Source organism: Haliotis cracherodii, unplaced genomic scaffold (assembly GCF_022045235.1).
Source record: "Haliotis cracherodii isolate W230 unplaced genomic scaffold, xgHalCrac1.p SCAF_22, whole genome shotgun sequence".
In the NCBI taxonomy this organism is placed as follows: domain Eukaryota; kingdom Metazoa; phylum Mollusca; class Gastropoda; order Lepetellida; family Haliotidae; genus Haliotis; species Haliotis cracherodii.
In genome coordinates this window covers 8,882,857-8,908,831 of record NW_027266278.1, presented here as the reverse complement: position 1 = coordinate 8,908,831, position 25,975 = coordinate 8,882,857, and the positions used below count along the sequence as shown (strand labels likewise).

At 40.4% G+C, this 25,975-nt stretch overlaps 1 protein-coding gene across 1 annotated transcript in view; it reads left to right on the top strand.

Annotated features, from left to right (window-relative positions):
- The window catches only part of LOC139471205 (solute carrier family 2, facilitated glucose transporter member 1-like), an 86,325-nt gene that overhangs the window by 54,005 nt on the left and 6,345 nt on the right, over positions 1-25,975 (top strand). The window contains exons 2-12 of the mRNA XM_071253491.1: positions 9,405-9,523; positions 15,623-15,769; positions 17,757-17,864; positions 19,086-19,378; positions 21,542-21,807; positions 22,426-22,563; positions 22,750-22,943; positions 23,821-23,931; positions 24,352-24,471; positions 25,160-25,235; positions 25,707-25,834. Coding sequence (XP_071109592.1) covers positions 9,515-9,523; positions 15,623-15,769; positions 17,757-17,864; positions 19,086-19,378; positions 21,542-21,807; positions 22,426-22,563; positions 22,750-22,943; positions 23,821-23,931; positions 24,352-24,471; positions 25,160-25,235; positions 25,707-25,834 — 1,590 coding nt within the window. The 5' untranslated portion in view covers positions 9,405-9,514. The remainder of the gene's footprint in view (positions 1-9,404; positions 9,524-15,622; positions 15,770-17,756; positions 17,865-19,085; positions 19,379-21,541; positions 21,808-22,425; positions 22,564-22,749; positions 22,944-23,820; positions 23,932-24,351; positions 24,472-25,159; positions 25,236-25,706; positions 25,835-25,975) is intronic.

Genomic DNA, 25,975 nt, shown 5'->3' with positions numbered 1-25,975 from the left:
TCGTGCGGGACCAGTGCAGGCGTGTAGTGGAAATATGAAAAAAGAGTTGAATATGAAAAACGCCGTTTTAATTACGACTGCAGCTCCATCGAGCGTAGACGCGAGCGTACTATCCACCCCCCCCCTGAGTTGGTTGTCAACTGTCTTTGCTCATGGTCCGAGCGTGAAGGTTATCGATTCACAAGTTATCTGATGTCATGTCGGATACCCGTTGTGTTTGACAAACCCATTGATATCTCATGACCATGGGCCTATTATCTCCGGAGGATTAAGGGATCAAGACAAAACGGAGGGCTTATTGGATTAGCTTATCAAAGTAATATCCCTGAGGCCTTGCGCGTTTATTACGTGGAATTGTGTTAGTGCTTGAGGTCAGGTGTATTGTTTTGATAGCCAGGTAAACATCATTACTTGATATAATTTCTGCGTGTCGAGAAATCAATATAGCAATGCTTCTCAGAGAATGTAAATCAGTGGACGAGCATTTTCACCGATAGAAAGCAGATGACAGAATAGGTTTGGACAGGTTTGGATCAGACAGACCACTGGTCAGTACAAGTCAGATAAACTCACAAGCAAAAGAAACCATACCATATTGATTTAACATATGTTTGATGTCAAGTTGAAAATATGTTAAGTTAACGATGCTTTATCCAATGAAAGTGAACTATACTGGAACTTAAGCGGGGCGGTGGGGTAGCCTTGTGGTTAAAGTGTTCGCTCGTCACGCCGAAGACCCGGGTTCGATTCCCCACATGGGTACATATGTGAAGCCAATTTCTGTTGTCCTGACTTAGTACTCCAACTTCTAAATGCCTCTCAAACAAGTTATAACTACTCCAGGGGCGGTCGGTTAGCATAGTGGTTAAAGCGTTTGCTCGTCACGCTGAAGACCAGGGTTCGAATCCCGACAATCTGTGAAGCCCATTTGTGGTGTCCCCCGACGTGATATATTGGAATATTGCTAAAACGGCGCAAAACAATAGTCACTCAAAGGAGCACTCAGAGGATACTTGTAAATGGTTTTACTTACTTAAAGAATAATCTGATTTAAAACTTTTAAAAATTAAAAAATGAAATCTTTCGCATAATACACACCTGCTGGTGGGTATCATGAGACATCTTATCTTTGAAAATCAATCAATTTGCATTTTTCGGCCCACATTTACAATATTTCAAACATGACAGGGGTCATGTGGTTGCAAATTCATTTCTTACCCCAGACTTCATTGAGCCAATATGTTTTGACACAAACTTACCCAGCTACAGATTACATTTTACAAACTGTTGCAGGAATGAATGATTGTTTAATAGACAATTAATGTTTTATGTTTGAAAGAATGAGTAAACTAAAACATACATAAACAGGACACACACACACCCCAAAAAAAACCCAAAACAAAAAACAAAAACAAACAACAGCAAAAACTAAAACCAAAACAAAACAAACAAAAACAACAACAAACAAACAAAAAACAAATACCCCCCCACCCAAAAAAAAAAAAAACCAAAAAAAAAAACCAAACCAACCCAAAACAAACAAACAAAACAACTTGAGTCAACTTGTTATTATTATTTACACAAACACACAAGTTGAAATACACCGAGGAGTAACAGGGGCGATAACTCTCAGTTGATGCTATCATATTTACAATAGAAAGTATCTTAAGTTATTGTATATTTCCAAAAATAATGAACTGCACACTGTTACGTCAGCACTCAACGCATACTTCTAAATGGTTTTACTTTTAACATATAATTTGATTTAAAACTTTTAAAAATTAAAAATAAATATCGCATAATACACAACTGCCGGTATCTAGGACATCTTGTCAACAAAGCGGCGTTTTTTTCCAACATGGATGGGGTCATGTGGTAGCAAATTCATTTCTTACCCAAGTCTTCAAGCGCTCGTGATTTCATCACAGTTGTCAATTTGTGTGTCAAACAAAAAAATCAATGTTAACGAAATACGAGGGCAATATGTGTTATTCACAATGACAATTAAAAAAATAACAAATAACTCCATTATCTAAATAATTCGAACTTAGAGAGATAATAAATAGTTCACGACTGCATATAATAAAGCAAGGAATGCATGTTTAAGCTGTTTTCGAATTACCATAGTCTGAGCTCTGTCTACGACGAGGATTATATGGTGCACAATGTCACACCACGCGTGACTGGAGCCTCGCTTTCAAGTCCGTCGTGACGTCATCACATCTGGTTGTCTTGGCATCACGTGCTTCTCGTGGAGTTGCAGTTTGGTGTTAACTGGGAGAGCGACCCGGTGACAAGTCTGTGTATACTTACCATGCTAGCGTTGTCAGACATCGGGACCCTGCTTACCAAATAAGAAACTTCATTTAAGAGCACCGCAAGTAAAACAGAGCGAAGCCGAAAATTGGACACACATTAAATGTGTGCCATCGTAATCCGAAAGCATGGCTGGTTTCTCGTGATTTCAATCACGGGTTTGTCTGAACCAGACTCGATTTACAGGTCGTTTTAATCAATCAACGACCGGCCCTTGCGACAGGCATGCGTCTGGGAGATGCATTCTGACCCGAAATAGCTACGAAATAGCTGTTTCGTGATCAAAACATGGATCAAAGTAGCGGTAGAACTCAAACCCAAATATAAACCCCGGTATGCCAGTCCACGTGGCAATGTACAGGGCCATGTAAAATCGTGGACAATTAACATGAATAAATGATGTCAAAAAAAACCAACACCCCCCCCCCCCCAAAAAAAAAAAAACCAAACAAACAACACACCCAACAACAAACAAAACAACAACAACAACAACAACAACAAACCACCACCCCCCCCAAAAAAAACACAAAACAACAACAAACAAAACAAAACAAACCCAACTATAAAAACAAGTAGCGATAGCAATGTACACACACGGCAGCATCAGACCGAAATATAGCTTGTGGACTTGGATAACGAATCAGATCAGTTGAACGTTTATGGAATAATTTATATTGATTTATACACTGAATAATCTCTCCCTGCATAGATATTGCCCATTTGAGCCTGCATTTGGGAAGTGGATACCTGCTTGTCGTATCTTAAATATAAATATTATTTCATATTCACGCCATGATATGAGCATATTAACCCGAACACAACAAGCAAATAGAGTCGCAACTGGTAAATATATTAGGAATATTATCCTGTTGGATGATAAATGAAACGAGAGCTCCCTCAATGAAACAGTGATATACGTTGTAGTGCGTTGCTTCACTCGCTAGATTGAGTAAATATTGTTTAATGCTGCCGTCAGCAATGATCCGGTTATGAATGATGACGACCTCTAAAATATCGAGTCTGTACCAGGCACACCAGTGACTAAATTAGGAGTAACGATCTATGCCCATATGACACGCAATCAGCAAGGTCACAAGAGCCTGACCCCCATCTTCCCAAGGCAAGGGAGTTAACTCTTCCGAAGGCAAGGGCGTTAACTCTTCCCGGGGAAAGGGAGTTGAATCTTCCCAAGACAATTGAGTTAACCCTTCCCAAACGAGGGAGTTAACTCTTCCCAAGACAAGGAAGTTAACTCTTCCTAAGACAAGGGAGTTAACTCTTCCCAAGGCAAGGAAGTTAACTGACTGACTGACTTTTGTAGTTAGTTAACGTCCTTGTCTCGGGAACATGCATGACCCCCCGATTCCTAGTGCTGTCCGTTCTTATACTGCAAACTTGGAACAGTCATTTGTTAACGTTGAAAAAGACAGTGTGTGAGTGAGTGAATGTGGTTTTACGCCGTGTTTAGCAATATTCCAGCTATATTACTGTTGGGGACACCAGAAATGGGCTTAACACATTTTACCAACGTTGGGAATCGAAGCCTGTCCTTCGGTGTGACGAATAAAAGCTTTTCGGACAAGACTACCCCTCCGCCTCAAGGACAAGTAGTTTATAAGCGTGCGTTCATGCGTGCGTGCGTTCGAGCGTGCGTAAGCGTTTTGTTACATGTAATGTTGAATCGGATATTGGGAGATAACTCTTGTCAGTGATTCTCATGAACACTTGTCTGGACATGAAATCGTCCGGATAAGCGGGGTTCCATTGTAAACTGTGGTAACTGCTTCTTCGCACTGTTGTAACTGGCTGTGGTGTTCAAAATGACGTCTTCAGCAGATACCTGTACGTACTACCGTCCCGTGTCTCCACTGGGAGTCCGAGTTCTAAAATCTGTATTTGATTAATGAAACTTTAGGAGAGTTTACCTACTTCCAAATCATTAACTGTAAGACCCGTGAAGATCCGGGGTAGAATAGGTCTTCAGCAACCCATACTTGCCGAAAAAGGCGACTATGCTTGTCGTAAGAGGCGACCAACCGGACCGGGTGGTCAGGCTAGCTGACTTGGTTGATGCATGTCATCGTATCCCATCGCGTGGATCGATGCTAATGATGTCAATCACTGGATTGTCTGGTCCAGACTCGATTAGTTACAGACCGCTCGAATATTGCTGAGTGCGGCGTTAAATAATAAACAAGCAAGACAAGACATTAACTATAAATGCGGTCTCTTCTTTACGCCGTCTGCCTATTTGTCATATAGCTGGAATATTGCTGAGTGCGGCGTTTTACAAACAAACAAACAAACAAACAGAGAGGACACATAAACACACACGCCCACGCGCTATGTGGCGTATCGACCAACAGGCGACAGCAAATCTAATTTGATGCAATTTAATGTTCACTTTTGTTAATAACGCTGATGACATGATACTTTCAATAACACGACGCGTAGGTTGGCAAAGAGCAGTGACACGTGGCTTGCACTTATCGACCTACAGAATAGTGTAGATGGGAGGATGTTGCGTGCATGAATAGTATATAAAAGTCGGATTCGAAATAAACTTCAAGTTAATCCGGAATGGAAATGCAAGAATCTGTGTTTTTTGACATTATATAAGTTTCTTACATGATATCAATATCTCCCCTTGCACAACACGTACAGTATTTTCATCGGTGTTTGTTTCAGTGTTCAATGGCAATATTCCAGCAATATCACGGCGGGGGACACCAGAAATGGGTTTCACACATTGTACCCATGTCGGGAATCGAGCGAACGCTTTAACCACTAGCTGTGGGGGTAGAATAGGTCTTCAGCAACCCATGCTTGTCATAAATGGCGACTATGCTTGTCGTAAGAGGTGACTAACGGGATCGGGTGGTCAGGCTCGCTGAGTTGGTTGATGCATGTCAGCGATCCCAATTGCGTGGATCGATGCTCATGATGTAAATCACTGGGTTGTGGACCAGACTCGATTATTTACAGACCGCCGTCATATGGCTTGAATATTGTTGAGTGCGGCGTTAAACAACAAGAAAAGAGGAAAGAAAGATCGATATTGTGAGCAACGATTCACGCATAGGACGACAGGCAATCATACAAGTCAGAGTTTAACCACCCGATCCACTGGGCCGTCTCTTACGACCCCATAGGTTTCTTGGGACCTATTCCAACCAAGAGTTCCATCAGGTTGTCACGGGGGCACGGGTGGCCCAGTCGTCTAAGGCGCCGCGATTCGCTGTGCAGAGTTGCGTCCCTTGGGCACACCAGAAACCAATGATTGTGGGTTCGAATCCCGGTTCGCCCCGATTATGTTTCCAGGTTTGTCAGCACCATACCCGTGCTCGTCAGGGGTAAACGCCTTAGACCTGCATCACTTCGGGCTTTCCTCCTACATTAAGATGACACGCCGCGATATAACTGGAAAACTGTTTAAAGCAGCGTTCAACCCAACTCACTCACTCACTCAGTTGTCACAGTCAAGGCAGCTCTGCACCTGACCGTCATCTTCAAGAACTGGGGACACTGGTAGCCCAGTCATCAAAGGCGCCGCAATTCGCTGTGCAGAGTTGCGTCCCCTGGACACGCCAGAAACCTATGATCGTGGGATCGGGGGTTTGTCCCTGTCTATATATATATATATATATATATATATATATATATATATATATATATATATATATATATATATATATAGGACATACAGTATATACTAGTTTCTGTCCATCCATCTATCTAGGGTATCTATATATCTGTCTATCTATCTACCTATCTATGATGTTCTTCACATTCACCGAACCTTACTATTAATCATACGTATTCTACATTTATCGGTATGTTATAAGAGTTACTTTGATCCATGTAAACCTGTAAACATGTTTCCCTAAAGGTGGATACATCATAGCGGAGTTATTCAGATAATATAGTCAACATCTGGTGTATTGTAGTATAGAGTGTATACGTCATCTGAATAACTTCCACACACGTCAGATCATCAACTGTACCAGTCGGAAACAGGGAACGTGCCAAAATGCTGTTATTTCCGCGTTGCTGTGGTGACAGTATTCGCACGTGACAATAGACATTCACTCTGGGTTGGTGCATGCGTTGTCGAACATGTTTAGGGACAGTGTGGTGTCGATTCCTGATTTTTGTCCATATGATGCGCAATATCATGCATATACGACTTAGCAAGTGCAAATTTGTTTTTTAAAGAAATATGTCAATAGACATATTTATTAGTAATACCCTAAAACAACGGCGGTAAACGCCTGACGTGTCAAGGTGACTTCGCTTCCTTTGTACGTGGGAACGTTACACTCGCCTCGGTTTAAAGGATTAGATATAGGACAGTTGATCAGAAATACCATTCATTATATCAACATTTTCCAATCGGTTTGAGATTTTGTTTGTTAGTTACGAAACTGCTTGAATCATTTCGAAGGGCTTGCTCGATAAAGATAAAATTGAGATACAATAAACAGGCTAATCGAGGAATTTCGGACGTAGTTCTTAATCGTGTATAGTTTTCTTTATCGCCATTAATTCGGTTTTTGAGCTCGGATTGTACACCCATTTTATTTGTTGGAAATTAGAAAAAAATGCTTGTGATCGTAGTAATGTCCGGAATAAAAGAAATGTGAAACGGCAGTGTAAGAGAATGTTTTGTATACAATGAATTCGCCGAAACAGATTTCATTTGGCTGTGACATTTTTATGACTGGACCATTGGAATTCAGTGGTGACGTTATATAATAGGCGGTTGTGTAACGAGAATGCTTCGTCATATAAAACGTGGACTATATACAGCGAATGTAAACATGTGAATATATTAATACCAACTCTTGATTGTTATACGACAGGGAAAAGAGCAGAGTTAACGGTACTTCATGCGTACCAGGATCCGCTGCTCATGGCCTCAAATTTCATATTCGCACCTTGTTTTTTCAGCACCATAGGGACGTAGAATTCGCCAAAATAGTAAACGTCTATCACCTGTGCAACTTCAGGACCTTCCTCCGACATCAAGATGACACGACGTGATAGCATTGGCCAAAGTATTGGCTACACTGGTCTGATCGGGATATAACATGGGTTCATCTCGTAGTATTTTACAGGTCTTTTGTTAAAAACAAAATGAATATTGAACGTTTTTGAAAATAAGCAATTCGACTTTGTATTCGTCGACACACTGCTATCTATCTATCTATCTATCTATCTATCTATCTATCTAAAAGGGGCCGACGGGTAGCCTAGTGGTTAAAGCGAAGACCATGGTTCGATTCCCGACATGGGTACAATGTGCGAAGCCCATTTCTGGTGTCCCGTGCCGTGATATTGCTGGAATATTGCTAAAAGCGGTGTAAAACCATACTCACTCACTCACTCATCCAACTAAAAATATCAACAGCACCTACCATATAATTCTATTACATCATGTCCATATTAACAATACATTACAATTACATTGTTATGTTTTTTCCACTTCCCATACAGACCAGGGGGTATATATACCGGACTTCTTCGTGTGTAAATTTAGGTGTACATAAACCGATGTTCCTGCTCGGTAGATTTATAAAGAGGTGTTCAGAAAGCCTTGTATCAGGATTTGGAGTGCTCTCTTTGTTAACTGTGTCCTGTTTCCAAGAACTCGGATTGTGGGTGTATATATATAAAGCTAAACGGATCATTGTTGCTTAAACAGTGTCACGTTTGAATCTGCCGTACGTTTAGGATCAAATGCAAGATAAACTACAATAGTCTGGTGAGATTTCTTATCATTATTATTACTATTATTATTATTATCATTATATTGATTTTATTATTATTATTATTAGCCTGATGATGACGATGATTATTATTATCATCATCGCTGGTCGCTTTCCAGCAGTGCATATACTATAGACATAATTCGGCTTTTAGTACCCTTGTAATAAAAAAATAGTGTTGTTATTCGTTATTGGGTGAGTATCACCGTGGCATCCCAACCCGCTTCATAAGACGACTGGTCGGACTCTGAAGATGAACATAATCTGCTTCATTGTTGCTGCGCTCTAAAATCTTGTACCCAGATTTAGGGTTTACAATTCATCCACGCTACTTCAGTGTTAATACGTGTAGGACATTGAATTATTTTTATAATTCATATAACATTGACAGTGGCTTCGTGGGAATGTCTGCAAAGACTAAAAACAATGATTTTTTAAATTAATATATGTCATGTTCAGTTGCATTTAAATACCATGTGTTCGATCAACAAACTGTGTGGCAGGGGGTGGGGTGGGGGGTGGGGGGGGGGGGGGGCCTCTCACAATCGCCATCGTCAGATGTGTGACCTTCATTATCACTCATATTTCACGACCAGTTTCAATAAATTCAGAGGTCAGTAGTGTCTCGCGGGAGCGGTAGCTAACAATCTGATTTAATTAAATTGATTTCACTACTGACACATTTTCGAGTCAATGATAATTAAAAACCTGCATGTGATCACTTTCATAGCGGCGCTATTTCATGGAAGAATATGTTCATGATGTTTTTAATTATTGAACATTACGGGGCGTTGTTGTTATTATAATGTATTTTTAACTGATCATCATTTCAATTGTCTTCAAGTGTTTGTATATATATTTTCAAAGTTAATATAATCATTTTGGTCAGTGAAGCATGCAAAGTGACTTCTACAACAACGTGCTACTCCTTCAACAACAACAACAACAACTACTACTACTGCTACTACTACTATACTACTACTACAACTACTACTACTGCTACTACTACTGCTACTACTACTACTACTACTATACTACTACTACAACTACTACTACTACTACTACTACTACAACTACTACTATTACTACTACTACTACTACTACTCCTACCCCCGTACAAATATCTTCCTACTGAAATATCATTCACCGCTTTCGTAATCTAGTTTTGTGCCCTCTTAAAAATTAAATTGCCTAACCCATTTCATTGTAAACTTGCAATTTGAAGCGCCCTTTGCATGTTGTTTTCAGGGAAATTTACTGCGTCATAGAGGATATACGCATTCATTCATCAGTTCTTCAACCAATCAAATTTCGCTTCAGGTTTTGACGTCACCCTTTCCAGTGAAGCGCGAGTTACTTGTCTGATCGAACCGACAACACATCACCTCGTTCGTATTCGTCGTGTTTTGGACTAAACCACAGCCACAGAGATGGAAGAGGTGAGTAAATTCTACTGTTTACATCTTTTAAACATTTATATTGATCGAAACATATTCAGAAATCTTGATATTACTGCAACAGCGAAGTATTTCTATATGACATCTCTTACCACGTTGGGCCTCGTCACACATGGGAAAAACAGCCAATGGATTGACGGCGAAACGACACACCTTCGTTCAACAAGCCAAACATTTACGTCTGCCACCATGTTCTCTAAATGAATTTGAGCAACCTTACTGAATATAAGTAAACATGGTACTTTAATTAACCGCATACCTTTGATATATATACCGTTATGATTAGTTTTGTACCACTAAGTAAATCCGATTTCGTTTGCCATTCCGCATTTTTAACGGTGAAGGTCATTTAGCTGATACATTCTCGCATATATTGTCTCGAACACAGAATGGCCATGCACATCGTCAGATATCTGTTTTAGATATCACCGAGTTTATTTATCGTCCTGGTTCCCAAACTAGGGAGAAACAGACACTGATCAGATCGCCGACAGTGAATGTTCCGATACAATGGCGGGCAATGCATCTTGTCAAAGCGCCAGTCACATAGAGTGCTGGTTTGTAAACACGGGTTTCTCGCCTACAGACATGAATGCGATTCTGTATGAGAATAGTGTTACAACTTTGTCTAAGTGTATAGTAAACATTAGAAACATATTTTTTGTAAACAGCACAAACCACACATCTCGTCTATGTTGTAAATGTTTAAATCGCATATTTCTCGTGACAGTGCTCGAAATGTATGCTCTGATCTGCTAGGCCTGGTGCACTGTCTTAAAATTTGTTCAAAATAGCCTAGCATCTCCTTTTAATTTTATGATGTTCAGAGGACTGGAAATGAACATATTACCACATATTTGCCTAACACCATCATCCCTAAATTCGTTTAGATCATTAACATGTTTAATGTGTATTTTGAATATGAAAATATTCTTATAAATAATCGCTTCATTGAATTTTCTAAATTCGAACTTTTAAGCGAATTTGATCAATTCGAAATTGTGGTTGTTTACAAAGTTGACAGATTGAACAATTTTCACTGATGTAAAGTGTTAAAACGCCATATTGGGTTCTTTTATGGTGAGACCAATGCATGTATGTTTGTATTGATTAGTATGTCTAAGAATATTTGACATTCAGTGCCCTTGGGTGTGCGTTTCTTGTCGAACCAATGAGCTGTTTTCATTGAGAACACACCTCTACAGGTTGTGGTAATATTGCGTTCAAAGCCCCTGTGACACGCCTGGCTCACTCCAGTCAACCAAACGATTCAACAACACACAATTTTATCAAATGGTAGCCGCCATAAGACTTCATACGTTTCTATTATACTTATATACGGCTTTGAAGTGATAATAGTATATAACGAGCGCTGTGGCTCTTAAAAAGGAACCCCTCGCTCGGCCCCAGAATACCATCAACAACAACGCCAGCGCCTAGTGATGATGATGAAATAGCTTGGCGCAGAGCCAAGTTTTAAGCCCACCACGTGTCAGCTGCTGCGGGAATCGATTTCCTTGCAACAAAGGGTATGGACTTATTCTCGGGGTTCATTGGTTGAAATTGACACACCCTCATGTGCACACCCATGAGGGAAATGGGTGCATGTCAACCAGTGTGACATTGACGCAAGCAAAATTAAAAATAAGCTTTTCTGAAGCCAGTCGGCCATTCAACTATTGACGCACTATGTTGTACCGATACGGCTCTGTGAAAATGTATGTATGACTCTAATACGTCAGTGGGGACAATGAGAACGGCAACCTTCTAACTTTAATATCACCGTGTGTCAGCATAATTTTACCGACGTGAAATTGTGAAGTATTGACCGACCCCTCTCTCCTCAAACAACTTCAACTTAAAATGGAAGTAGTAAAACAAAACCACTTCACCTATGATGTATAGCAATGTGTGTCCCCCTCTTGGTCTCTCCTGTAACAAATGGGCTGATATTATTTGTTGCGTATACACAGAGCTTAATAAAGACCAATTGAATGCATTACACTATACATCTTAAACAATGAATGTATTGTTAGTGTTTACAACAAGGAAGTGAGCTGTGACAAGGAACTGATGCCTAATAATAAACCAGTAATGGCCCCCAAAGGAAAATTCTGTCTCTGTAATGTACATAATCAGTTGGTCTTGTCTGTCGCACAGACCCTGGAGAATGTATTAAACTTGAATCCAACAAGAATAATTTGGCAAGTCTAGATTGCCCGTTTCAGTTAAAAATTAATGTGGTTCCGTTTGTATTTTAGTTTCTATTTTGTATATCTATACTTGTTTATATTATTGAAGAAATTTATTTTTCTGGGACTTAAAGATAGTCTTTAGGTGGTGTGCCGTAGATATGTATCGGTTTGAGATGAAACGTTATTGATGAAGATGTTTCTGTGTTTGCATTGTCATCCGGGGATTCAGCCATTGTTGTCGTGCTGTGAATCATTGAGTTGACATTGCATCAGCGAGAAGAGGACGTAGTCACATTCACGCACATATCCCCAGGAAATGAGTCGATAAACCGATGAAGTGTGTGTGTGTGTGTGTGTGTGTGTGTGTGTTACAGTCACAGTCACAGTCACATTTTACCATTGACTCCGGTCATCATTCATGGAGTTATTGGTCCTGTTTTAGTGAGTGAGTTTAGTGTAACGCCGCACTTTAACAGTATTCCAGTTACATCACGGCGTGTCAGCTTCATGTCGGTGGAAAGACCGAAGTCATGCAGGTCTCAGACGTTTACCACGTCGGTGAAACCCACGAGCACGGGTATGGTGCTGACAAACCTAGAAACATAATCGGGGCGAACCGGGATTCGAACCCACAATCACAGGTTCCTGTTTTAACAGTAGATATTTAGCTATATATCTTAATGTAAAAAATGTTGAAAGTGTTTTGAACGCCTAGTTCGCATTTCTTTAGTTCTATGTTGAGTTTGTTGTTTAACACCGCACTCAGCAATATGCTGAAGACCTATTCTACCCCATGTCTTCACCCCTTTTTAGTTCTTTGTGGTTTGTATGATGTGTCTAAATATTCGACTGGTTTTTCTTTCGCAAAACAATTTTTAAAGTTACTCTTTCAAACGAATATAGGCTATAGCTAGTTTAGATTAATGATTTTAGTTCTTTTAGACTTTGTTATGCGATGTAGTGGTCAGATTTATTTGCATTTTGTGTATCCATTACGAAATAGAAGTCGTTAGGCAGCAAAGTGACATTATTCGTTTGTGCCAAAGGGTTCGATTTCCTTATTTTGTGGGCCCAAATCTGGGGGCACATTCTTGTTGCCGCCGACACGCTCTGTAGCAGGAATATTGTTTGGTGCGGATAAAAACGTAGGAATTAAGTTAAGGTGAGTATTGACGCAACGCAGGCATTTTCAACTATCCGCGAGTCACCGTCATTTCTCAAACGAGTCTTGTGTCAATACGACGATTGCGCCCTGCTTTTTGCAACTGTCCCTGTGTGTTACGACGTGGCGTTGTAAGTCTACTCCAGCAGACTCGACAGCTACGTGTAGAAGGGGGATGCTGTGAGGGGGGGTTGGGGGTCAGTCACAATGTGTTCAGCGTCTTGTGTGCACGTCCCAGCAGAGGTCGTCCAACAAACAAACGCTGGGATGGATGTATTTACACGACACATTTCTTGAATGCCGGCCGTGGTTCTGCTCTCAAACCTGCTGTTTACACACAAGGTCACTGTCACCGAAAACGGCGCGTTTTGGCGACAAGATTCCTGGTGAGGCAATGTATCTTGTCAGCTTCTTTCTACAAGGGTGTTCCACGCTTTCGTTTATTCTATTTTTCGCGCAGCTTCAGGTGATCTTGTCGTCTGTAAGGCCCCGAATTTGGCTATGCAGAGTTACGCCCCTTGGTCGTGGCAGAATCCTATGATCGTTGGTTCGAAATTCAGATTCGTCCTGATTATGATTTTCTCCACATCTGCTCGTGGTTCTCAACAAGTTGTATACGTCTTATACCTCTCCATCCTACATTAAATGGACTCGCTTGAGTTGATCCTATGGTATGCTTGTTACCAGTGAAGATGCGGGTTAGAATTGGTCTGCAGCAACCCATGCATGGCATAAGAGGCGTATAACGGAATCGGGTAGTCATGCTCGCTGACTTGGCTGATACATGTCATCGATTGCGTAGATCGATGCTCACTGTATCAATGACTGGATGTTTTGGTCCAGACTCGATTATCTGCTGGCCGCCGTCATATGGCTGGAATATTGCTGAGAGGGGCGTTAGTTTTTGGGTTTGGTTTGGTTTGGTTTGTTGTTTAACTCTGCACTCAGCAATATTCTAGCTATATGACGGCGGTCTTTAAATAATCGAGTCTGGACCAGACAATCCAGTGATTAATATCACGAGCATCGATCCACGCAATTGGAGCGATGACATGCATCAACCAAGTCAGCGACTCTGACCATCCGATGACCAGCGTTAAACAACAAACAAACAATGATTTGTCTGGTCTAAAGTTCTAAACTGGATGAATACAGGCCGCCGTGGAATAACTGGGATATCGCTGAGTTTTTAGCCTTATATCACAAACAAAAACCAACAAAAACTGTCCAGTTTTAATGTTAGCAATTTCAAGTCCGTCACAACTGGTCGAAATACACCAGGTCTACAAGGAGTGGAGAGTATGTCTCGCTTATATACTTAAATATACATGGTTCAAAGCACTTGGATACAGAAAATACCACAAACGGCCGTGATGTGTGCGGATACATTGTAAACAGTTCTCAAGTTGTAACATCTGGCAGACGGCGTGATGGTTTTAGAAAGCACTCAATGCAGTCGGAGAACCAAAACATCTTTAGCATTCGTGCCGTTCCTTCTTTACGAGGACCGTCTTGTAGTGTTCGCAAGGGCGAGTAGCGAGGAAAACTAACGCCGAATATTAATTAGCATATATGTTCCATGACGTTCATGGGAGCATATATTAAGTGCAGTTTTATGCGATTGCACCCTAAGACAGCTAATTGGAACCATTAGCTGTAAATCTCGTCAACGGCGATATTTATAGACAACCTCGTCTGGCTGAAGGTTATTTTCGTTGAAGGTCGTTTGGGAAATACGTTGGAATGTACACTCGTTCAGTAGAACTTGTTATTGGCGGGTTGATGTAATAATTTAAATGTAAATTATACAATTTAATTCAGTTGATGGACGATCAGACACTAGATGGTACTGTTTAACCTTCCCGGTTTGTCCTTGTCCGCCATTACCAGAAATCAATATTACTTCACTGTGTGTACAGCCTATTGATTTTGAGCAACGAGACATCTGCCTGTAATGCACTATTACGACCTTTACAAATGGGTGAATGATTAAACCTCGACAATTTTAACATGTAAGTATCATTGATACAAACCAAAATCAATTACTTGATAACCAACTGGAAGCGCATGACTTCAGTCGTGGAAACAAAGGCTGGATATCAATCAAAGACAATCAACATCAAATTCGAACAAATATCGAATTATTAACACTGAACACTAGGTTAAGAATCCTGAGAAATTTACTGGGACGGAATGTAAACTGGTCAGTCGTTAACTGACTGACAATGTCCTGAGTAATGTCACTTCAACACTGATTTCGGCTCGTTGTATGAATTAGAATGCTTGCCAGCATTTACTCTCGGAGACCGAGGCAGCAGTGGTGGTTTGAGGGATAACATCAACAGTCTGTAACACCCCTTGGAAGTACACACACGTCAAAGTCGCCATCGTCGCCGGAAGAAAGGCTCTCGATATCACCAAAACCATCATTATCAGAATCCATAAGGGTCTCAAAAGTGTTATCTAGCTTGGTGGGCAGTTGCTGATACTGACCTCGGACCACACGGAGAGACCGACGATTCACAGTTCTCGTATCACCATATCCATCAGCTGGTCCAACCACATGGACACCAGAATCAAGTCTCTCTACAACTTTATAGACACGACTGTCCCAAGCATCTTGAATCTTGTTCCGACCTGCTGGATGATTCCGCAACCACACTCTTTGACCAACAGACAGAGGTAATTCCTTGGCAAGATAATCATGAGCATCTTTCCTTACAGGAGCCTCTGCCCTCTGATCCCCTACTTGTTGATAAGCCAGGCGAAGACGCCGTACTTGTTGATAAGCCAGGCGAAGACGCCGTACTTGTTGATAAGCCAGGCGAAGACCCCCTACTTGTTGATAAGCCAGGCGAAGACCCCCTACTTGTTGATAAGCCAGGCAAAAACAAGGTTGATGATGTAAGCTGGCACCTTCCTTTAACCCATGGCCCAAAACCCCTGTTGTGAACTACCGTCCTTACCTATCCTACCTGTGTTGCAACTGTCCTATTCGCAGAGCCAGCTTATCCTTATAGTTAAAACACGCACATCACTCCCATTTAATGTCTGTTTATTCGTAGAATAAAGATGAGAAGGGTTGGTGAATTACAGGGTTAGGTAAGGGCCCAGTACACCAAGCCTGCCTCTGACTAGAAAACCTGAAAACACAAAAACAAGTTGACAATGCCTTAGCATCAAATAACTGACAAATAAATTCTGACATAGTACTCTGATACTCAATACAACAATACTGATTATATTTATCAATGGTGTTACCGTTATCTCCATGAAGTAACAATTAATACTGACACAACAAACCACATCTGAAAGTATCAACTTGATGCAATGATAAACAATAGTGTATTAGTGTATAATGGCTAGGTAGACCTACATTAAATGAAAACAGAGCAATGTGAAATACCTATGTATAAGGTCCCCAAAAATAATTATTTAGCAGGGGAATAACTAATAAATACTTACTTGGAATATATTTGAGGCGGAATGTAACAAAGTTAGACAGCGTGCATTGTGATGGGTGTTCATGCAAAACTGGGCCAGGGAATAAAAACCGAAATGCGCAACTTAGTTTGTGCGGAAATGGATTGAGGAAAATATTATTATGATATAGATTGCGCATGCTCACATGAGGATAAGTTGATGTGACATTTCTTTTTGAATTAAAGTTCGACTTATTACAAAGTCAGTGATGTAGGCAAACTTATAGAAAAAGCTACTAAAGCACACTTCATGTGTCGAAAAGCAGATGCCCGCTTCATGTGTATATTATACGGCGCTTCGTACAATGTTTATTCTCCCATGAATTTGGAATTTACTCCATTCTGATTGGTCAATCAGAGGCTATTAAATCACAATAAACCTCCTCTTATTGAAACAGCTGGTTTGACGGCCGCATCACCGCAGAAGCTAATATTCATAGAATAGTACTATTTTCAGTCATTGTCGGTAGGCATATTTAAATAACTATACAATTACAGGTTACAAAATGCACGGATGCGGTTAATACAATATTCAAAGGATGTGTGGCAATACATTTCGTGCAGAAAAACACGAGAGAAATCAACAAAGGGAATGTATTTACGTTTTGGAGACAACAGCGAGCTTGGATTTTTGGCGCTTTTCTATATACGACTGTGACGTCATATCTTTAGCGTCACAATGAGCGTTATGACGTCATAATGGTGACGTGCGATGTTGAGCGAAAGCCTTGCAAAGCTTGCTTTGGTTTCTTTAGGGATGCCCACCTCATGTTAGCTTACCAAGTTGTCGTGCTTATATGCTTTCAATGCCTGTCATATGTTTGAGTGAAGTATTACGGTGTAAACGAACTGCTTGAGTATATACAGCACCATATCTGTTCGGTGATTCCGTAATTCAGATCGATAACCCACTCAAAATACTGATCTCAACCCATGCCGCTTCACTCAGTATATTTGCTAACACCAAAGAGTTCGCGTTTTATTTTGTCATGGTAGAATGGAGATAAGCATACTGTGTTTTCAATGTTGAGCTAGGTTACCTGTAGATTTAACCGCGCTAAATTTAACATTTGAAACCTCACGCTGCGCTCTACATTGAAAACACAGTATGTTTATCTCCTAATTATTTCGTCTTCACAACTATATTAAACACAATACAATTAACGACGTTTCTGTTTCTGGAATGACACGGTCATGTGAGGTCTAAGGGAGATAACTCTAAATTTTCGCCGACATTAAAATTGACAGAATTTGCTTGTCAGCAAAACGACCCTTCCCATGAAAGTAATCGTATACTGATACGTTAATTTAAACAGCACGCTTTGAATGTTTTAAACAAAGAACTTAAGCTAAAGATTTATTTGTTTTTGTTTCAGAGAGAAATCAATTACACGTTCAGCCTTATCTTCAGTATTACCATCGCCGTGTTTGGAAACTCCTTCCTTTATGGGTATCAGATAGGCGTTGTCAACACACCTTCACACGTGAGTCTTTCATTATCGTCAGTTTTACTTAGATAACACATGTTATTTTCTTTTAAGAATTAGAAAGAGTTTAATATAACAAATGACTATCAATGCCTGATGTGTCAATACGTTGGTTGGTTTGTTGTTTTACGCCGCACGCAGCAATATTCCAGCTATATGACGGCGGTCTGTAAATAATCGAGTCGGGACCAGACAATCCTGTGATCAATATCATGAGCATCGATCCACGCGATTGGGATTGATGACATGCATCAACCAAGTCAGCGAGCCTGACCACCCGATCCCGTTAGTCGCCTTTTACGAAAAGCATAGTCGCCTTTTACGGCATGTATGGGTTGCTGAAGACGTCGTAATAAGCGCCGTGAATGAAACTGACACATTATGTCTCAGACTGTATAGTTCAATTAATCACGAACAGCCAGATTGCCGTGTTCGATTCCTGACATGGGTACAATGTGTGAAGCCCATTTCTGGTGTCCCCCGCCGTGATATTGCTGGAATATTGCTAAAAGCGGCGTAAAACATTACTCACTCACTCACACGTCTACATTACAAGAGCCGATGGTTTAGCCTTGTTGGTAAAGCGTTCGCTTCTCATGCTGAAGGCCCGGGTTCGAATCTTGACATGGGCGCATTTCTGGGTTCCATGCAGACCGCCTCCGTGGTCTAGTGGTAAAGAGTCCGCCCGGAGAGCGGAAGGTCCGGGGTTTGATCCCCGGCCGCATCATACCAAAAGATGTTAAAAGATGGTACTTGTTGTAACCCTGTCTGGCACTCGGCATTAAGGGGTTAAAGCAAGGACTGGTCAGCTCGGAGTCAGTATACTGTGTCTGAGTGGGCTATTCATGTTAAACTGCGGCATGGTATCTCAGTGGGCTAGCACTATAAATCGGCATCAGTCCGGTCTATTACAAGCAGCCACACACACACACACACACACACACACACACACACGAGCATGCACGTCGCTATATAAGTGCAATAATCTTGGACACGACGTTAAACCCAATTTCACCTCACCTCACCTCACCTGGGTTCCATGCAGTGATATAGGTTGAATATTGCTAAATGCAACGTAAACCCATAGTCACTAACTCTACATCACACAGTTTCTTCCTTTATTGGTAATGTGGAGCAGTGTATTGTGGAATTTCTTCATACTTTTCATGATTAATCTCATCTGCAGTGATAGATGATGCTTCCATTTTCAATTTTCAGATAATTACAGATTTTTATAATTCCACGTATTACGAGAGAAGGGGAGGTAACTGGAGCAATGTACAGGCGTATGCTTCATATCTTGAAGGCCTGAATAAAACAATATCAGACAGCAATGCATCAACAACCCAAGGTCCAGCTGAAAAAACGCCTGCAGATTTTGGGGTCGACGAGTCGCTGCTGCTTGAGAAATGGGAGCTGGAACTACTGTGGTCTTCAACTGTGGCTGCCTTTGTCTTGTTTGGAATGGTTGGCGCTTTCCTGGCACTTAAAGTTGCTGATACTGTTGGAAGGTATGTGTGAATTGTCCAGGGATTTATCATGGGTTCATCTAGGATTCAAAACAAAGTTGGGGGCAAATAATATTAGTTAAGCACCAGAGCTCCAGATAACTTTTTGAGCAATTGAATTTTTACTCTAGGATTTCTATTTTAATTTGGTTATTACATTTTTCATTGGGTAACCAATATTTTTTCACTCATCAATTCATCACTCTGTTGGGTTTTTTCCCCAAATTAGTTAACATTTTAAGATTTTAAAAAAATGAAATAATGTTTTAGATTTATGTAACTGTTCTAAATATATAGACTTGACTCGGAAAGATAATTAGCTCGTAATTGAGTTTTGGAAATTAGCTCCTATGTACGCATGCTGAAAAAGCTTCATTGGGTATTTATGCCAGCTGTTTTTATAATTTGAGGTTTGTGCGTTTCAGTGTGCAAGGTAATTGAAGGTATTTGGGTTTTTGAATATTTTGGGGGGGTATTTTACGCAAATACGCAGCTTATCTGTAGCTCTGAACACTGTTTTAGATATGTCAACACAGTATTTTAGCATTGCATATTAATGCAATTATGCAAAGTTAAAGCCTCTTTCTCATTGTCGGTCCTGTAGTAAGTGAATTTAGTTTTGTGTCTTCAAATGTGAAGCAATAGAATTTAGTTGCCACAACATATTTTCCAAGGTAGTCATTTGGTTACCTCGGAATTTTAGACAGTAGACAAATTGAAATTTAGGTCGAATTGGCAACCGTTTTAGTCTCAACTTTAAGGCCTGAAAATACATTAAAGCACTGGACGTGCTATAGAAGGCTACAAATACAAAAGGTTGAGTTAATATTTGACATAAGAGTTGGTAGTTATGAGTTGAATTGAATTCAACATTATGTGAAGATTTTATGAGATGTTGAACAGCAAAATGGATACCAAGAAACTGCCACTGCGTATCATCCAGCAATTTGTCATGTTAATTTAACAAACATGATAGAATTCACACGCCAAGGACACTGCTCCATTTCCATGCATATGCAAGAATGTACGTCCTGACTATGATATCGACCGTGGTTACGCAGCTCAGCTGTAACAATTTGACACAAATACTATGAGCTTGAACAACCAGCACTAGCAAATATTGCTAGCTCAATAGTCAGTACTAGGTACATTTTCAAAGGGATTTGAAAAGCTACCTATTGATGAGGTCAATCCAACAGAAAACTTGAAATTTTAATCTCCTCCAATGTCAAAGGTTTTCTTGTGAAAAAATGCATGGTTTTATTCAGTTCATATTTATGCTAAATTTAAACACTGAGAAATGGTTCTGAATTATAGCCCTACAGGAGATTAAAATTTCAAAGGGGACGCGTGATTGGTTTTTTTTTTGCGTCCTATTTTTTTCAGTGCATTTTTTTGTAAATGGGACGCCTTAAACGCAAACACTGAACTGTCAGTGAGAACTACGATCAGAATGTTTTGTTTGCCCACAACACAAATTAGTAGTCTCTGGTTGGCGTGAATTTCGAAGGCTGTGATATTGAAACTGTATCAGACTAATATGCATGATATAGAGAGGTTAAACAATACGCAAGGCTAAAAAATATGACTCTTAGTGAGATAGGGCAGTGACCTGTCAGTTATACTTTAACTTTTAGATCTCATTTCGAACCTGTCACTTAAACTCATTAGCATAATATTTGTTTTTTTATTTTGTTTATGGTTTAATGCCGCACTCAGCAATATTTCAGCTATATGACCGCGGTCTGTAAATAATCAAGTCAGGACCAGACAATCCAGTGATTGACATCATGAGCATCGATCCACGCAGTTGGGATCGATGACATGCATCAACCAAGTCAGCGAGCCTGACCACCCGATCCCGTTAGTCGCCTCTTACGACAAGCATAGTCGCCTTTTACGGCAAGCATGGTCGCCTCTTACGACAAGCATGGTCGCCTCTTATGACAAGCATGGTCGCCTCTTACGGCAAGCGTGGGTTGCTGAAGACCTATTCTCGCAGATACTGTGCATTTACTTGGAGACCAATTGAACAGAGCACCATAATAACCAATAATAACCCACAGTATGTCATATTCCAACTTCCGAGGAGCTTGAGGTTTCTCATAGCTGTCTAGTTAAAACTTAAAACATTATTATTAACACCATTACTTTTTTCTGTTACAGAAAGCGTGGCATGGTAGTCATCACATTTATCATGTTCTTGGCTGCGATTCTCGGTGGAATAACAGTCATCGCCAAGTCTCCAGAGTGTCTCATTTTGTCTCGAGTCCTGGTGGGATTGCATTCGGGGTTAAATATAACTTTGGTGCCTCTGTATCTCACAGAGATAGCGCCAAAGAAAATCCGTGGAGCTGTTGGTACTTGTCATCAATTGGCCATCACAGTGGGGATTCTGTTTTCTCAGATCCTGGGAATGACTGAACTTTTAGGTAATATTATAAATAATGGAAAATTATCATAAACAAATCGAGTTGCAGCAAATTTTTTATTTCTTCTTTTTATTTTCTGATCAGAAATGGCTCGATAACTTTACTGTACTGTTCCGTACCGTTTTGAAACTAGACTTTAATATGGGCTAGTGGACACACTACCTCAGGAATATGCACCAAACCACACCATACCGTTATGTCAGCTTGCCCAAGCTGTGATTTTGCATCCTTTTTGGTAGATTTTGGTTTCGATATGGACTAGTTTGAGCTGACGTTCACTTGACAAAGAATTTGACTGAGATTCTATTCTGTTTATCTGGAACCCCCATTACAATGATCTTGTTTGGAATCTCTTTATATAAAAAATGATTACTCTTTTCACAGGATTTAATTTTCCAAAAAAAAGTTGATCATGTATATGTGTCATCTAACTTTATAAGGTTTCATATTTTAACTGTTATTACCAATCTTGTCTAGAAATGTTAGAATCATTTTTGGCCCTCGATTGCTATAGATATATACCTCCCGGCTTCACCTATCAAAGACTATATTATTTTCTTTTTCCAGTTTATTTTTATTTCGTTCATTCTCATAATGTGGTGTTCATTTCTGTTTCAGGCACTGTTGACTTGTGGCCCCTATTGTTTGCCTTCAATGCTATTCCCTCCCTTGTCTGTCTCTTTGTATTACCCTTCTGCCCGGAGAGTCCAAGATGGATGCTCATCGCCAAAAACAGGGAAGAAGAAGCCAAAACAGGTGAGTTAGTCCTGTGGACATCGATTAAATTGTGATGATTTCATTGAATGCTTCAGACTTTTTCATTACCCTAGATTAAGATGTTATAGTCGTCAACCTAAGAAGCAAGTCTCAATCTCTGTTGATTAAATCCTAACAATCATGGAATATTATATCAAATTTAATATTTGTTTCTAATTTCAACAGCCATGCAGAAGCTGCGAGGTTATGATAATGTAGAAGATGAGATGGAAGAGATGAGGTTGGAAGCGATTCAAGCGAAGAAGTCCGATAAGGCAAACTTCACCCTGAAGGACCTCCTGACCACACCGGAACTCAGGATGCCAACATTGATAGCCTGTGTGGGCCAGATCAGCCAACAGTGGTCTGGCATCAATGCTGTAAGTCAAGTGGAAAAAATCGTATCCCAATAGGGACTGACCCGTGAAGATTCTGGGGTAGAATAGGCAGGGTTAGAAATTAACACTAGCCCGCTAGCCCAAGGCTAGTTCAAATTCATTCGGGCTAGTACAAATTTCCAAACTTTCACATTGTTTTAACATTACAAAGCCATTTTATCTTTACCGGGGCTAGTGAAGCTTTTGAGTTTAGTTCTAACCCTGATAGGTCTTCAACAACCCATGCTTGCCGTAAAAGGTGACTATGCTTGTTGTTAAAGGCGACTAACGGGATCGGGTGCTCAGGCTCGCTGACTTGGTTGATGCATGTCATCGATCCCAATTGCCTGGATCGATGCTCATGATATCAATCACTGGATTGTCTGGTCCAGACTCGATTATTTACAGACCGCCGTCATATAGCTGGAATATTGCTGAGTGCGGCGTAAAACAACAAACCAACCAACAACCCAATAGGGACTCCAGGGTAGAAATGGTAGAGGGAGGGAGGATATCAATGTCATAAGTCAATATCATAGCTAAAATGGATAGAATTTTCATTAAACTGCCTGTATGTCATCAGAAATCAGCGGGCCACTGTAACTTGATAATGCCAATAAAACCGATATTTCTTTTTATTTGATAACAAATTCCATCCATTTTAGCTATAATAATGGTAACACTATTTTCCAGGGCATTATCAATTGCAGAAGCCCTCGGTCTTTTCAACTGCCCTCTTTTGTTTGGCAGTTAATGAAAGACCTCGGGCTTCTGCAAATGATAATTCAAATCAGACACATAAACTAATGGCATTGTGCTTCCAGTTGAGATATCGGTCATGACTGATTTCCGTGTTTTTCACATTTCACTTTACCTGCAGGTGATGTCATACTCTGCCTTCATCTTTGCACAAGCAAATGTTTCTGCAACAAATATCCCATACGTTATTGTCGGCACCGGATTCGTCAATGTTGTTGCAACCATCATCGCTGTAAGTTACATTCATACTTACTACATGACCTGAAAAGAACTTTTTTAGTGGTGGTCTCAAAATCAGGTTACTGAATTATCTCCCTTTCCTTATGTTGACTCCAGCTCCTTCCCAGCGCGTGACACCTTCGTTACACTCTCGGTATAGAGAGCTCCACGAGCGGACTATCGCTGTGAGGAGCTTGATGATGGCTTAGTAAAATGAGAGAAAGCACCCCCCAAAAAATCCTGTAAAATATCCAAAAAAATCATGGATATTTTCATAAGAAAATATTGTCTTTCAATCTTGGAAGTCGTGTTTGTTTAAGTAATTTCTGTATCATCTCAAGGTGGAGGTAATTGATTTGTAAGGCATTAACATTCTTTGATTGCGTTCCTTGTGAGGATAACTCTAACAGTTTGTGACTTGGTGGTGTGACAGGTTCCTCTGATGGAGAAGCTAGGACGTCGGCCTCTGTTGCTGTGGCCGATGTGTGTCATGGCTGGGTCCTTCGTGCTCATGACTATCTTCCTGCAGCTGCAGTTCGACCCTTCCCTGAAGGTACGTCTTTGTCGTGTAATGTCAAGGTGTGATGTCAGTTAAACAGCCTTGAAATTAAAGATTGTCAATTAGCCATGAGGACAAGTACAAACCCTTCACTGAAGGTACGTCTTTGTCGTGTAAAGTCAAGTGTGATGTCAGTTAATCAGCATTCGAAATTCACACAAGTCTGCTTGCCCAAAATTTCCAAGTTGTGCTGAGGAATAGGTTTTTGGTTTTGTTTGTTTGTTTAATGCCACACTCAGCAATATTCCAGATATATGACGGTGGTCTGTAAATAATCGAATTCGGGCCAGACAATCAAGTGATTGACATCATGATCATCCACGCAATTGGGATACGATGACAGGCATCAACCAAGTCAACGAGCCTGACCACCCGATCCCATTAGTCTCCTCTTACGACAAGCATAGTCACCTTTTACGGCAAGCATGGGTTGCTGAAGACCTATTCTATCCCAGATCTTCATGGGTCTGAGGAATAGCGAAAATCAATTGATGGTATTACTCATTGACAAGTAGCCTATGAGGGATATATTTGTTAAATAATAAACCAGTTCTCAATGCTCCAGTTTTGATACAAAATGAATACAAAGCTTTAAACAATTGTTTCTGGCTTTCAACCAGCGAAGGTTGATCAGTAATGTCTCTCTTAAAAGTTTCACAAGATACAAATGATCTTCTTTCAGGCCAGCCATTCAACGCTTGCTATGATCTGCATCATTCTCATGCATCTGTACATCGTGGGATTCGCCCTTGGCCTAGGTAAGTTTGTGTGTGTGCCTGGCACTTGAACACGATATCTGCTGTGTTTACTGCACAGCTCCAGCTGTATCCTGAGTCCTTTTGCAACATAATTAAGTCGTATGTCTCCAGTATGAAGATGTACAGTTGGAAGTCATTAACTAAATGTCCCATTGTCCAAGATTCAATGTTGTATAAAAAGAAAAAGTGACTTAATTCTAATTTTTTTGACTGTGCATATTGCTTTTGTCAAAAGTGTAGCATCAGAAGGCTTTCTAAACTGTGCCATTGAAACACTACATTGTAACATTCAAATTTAAAGATGTGGTAAAATATTATTTGACCCATCCCATTCTTCTCAGGACATGACAAATTTGTAATCCATGAAACTGTTTGTGATTAACCGACATATTCTTGTGTTGTATTCTTAACATCACCCTACAGTTGTAACCCTCCTCCCTAGCTATAAGCTATAACCTTGCAATGTTCCAGGCCCCATCCCATTCACCATCGTCGCCGAGATCTTCAGACAGGAATCTCGTGCTGCCGCCATGAGTCTGTCTGTTGCCTGCAACTGGATCTGCAACTTCATCCTCATGTGGACCTTTCCATTCTTAAGGGTATGTAGCAGGGATTGTGACAATGTGGAATATAATAATTCCAAGAATAGACCTGCCAATGAAAAAATCTAAGAGATGTCCGAAAAGATAAATGATGTGTCCCATATTCTTCATGTAGATTGGGGGGACACGGGTGGCCCA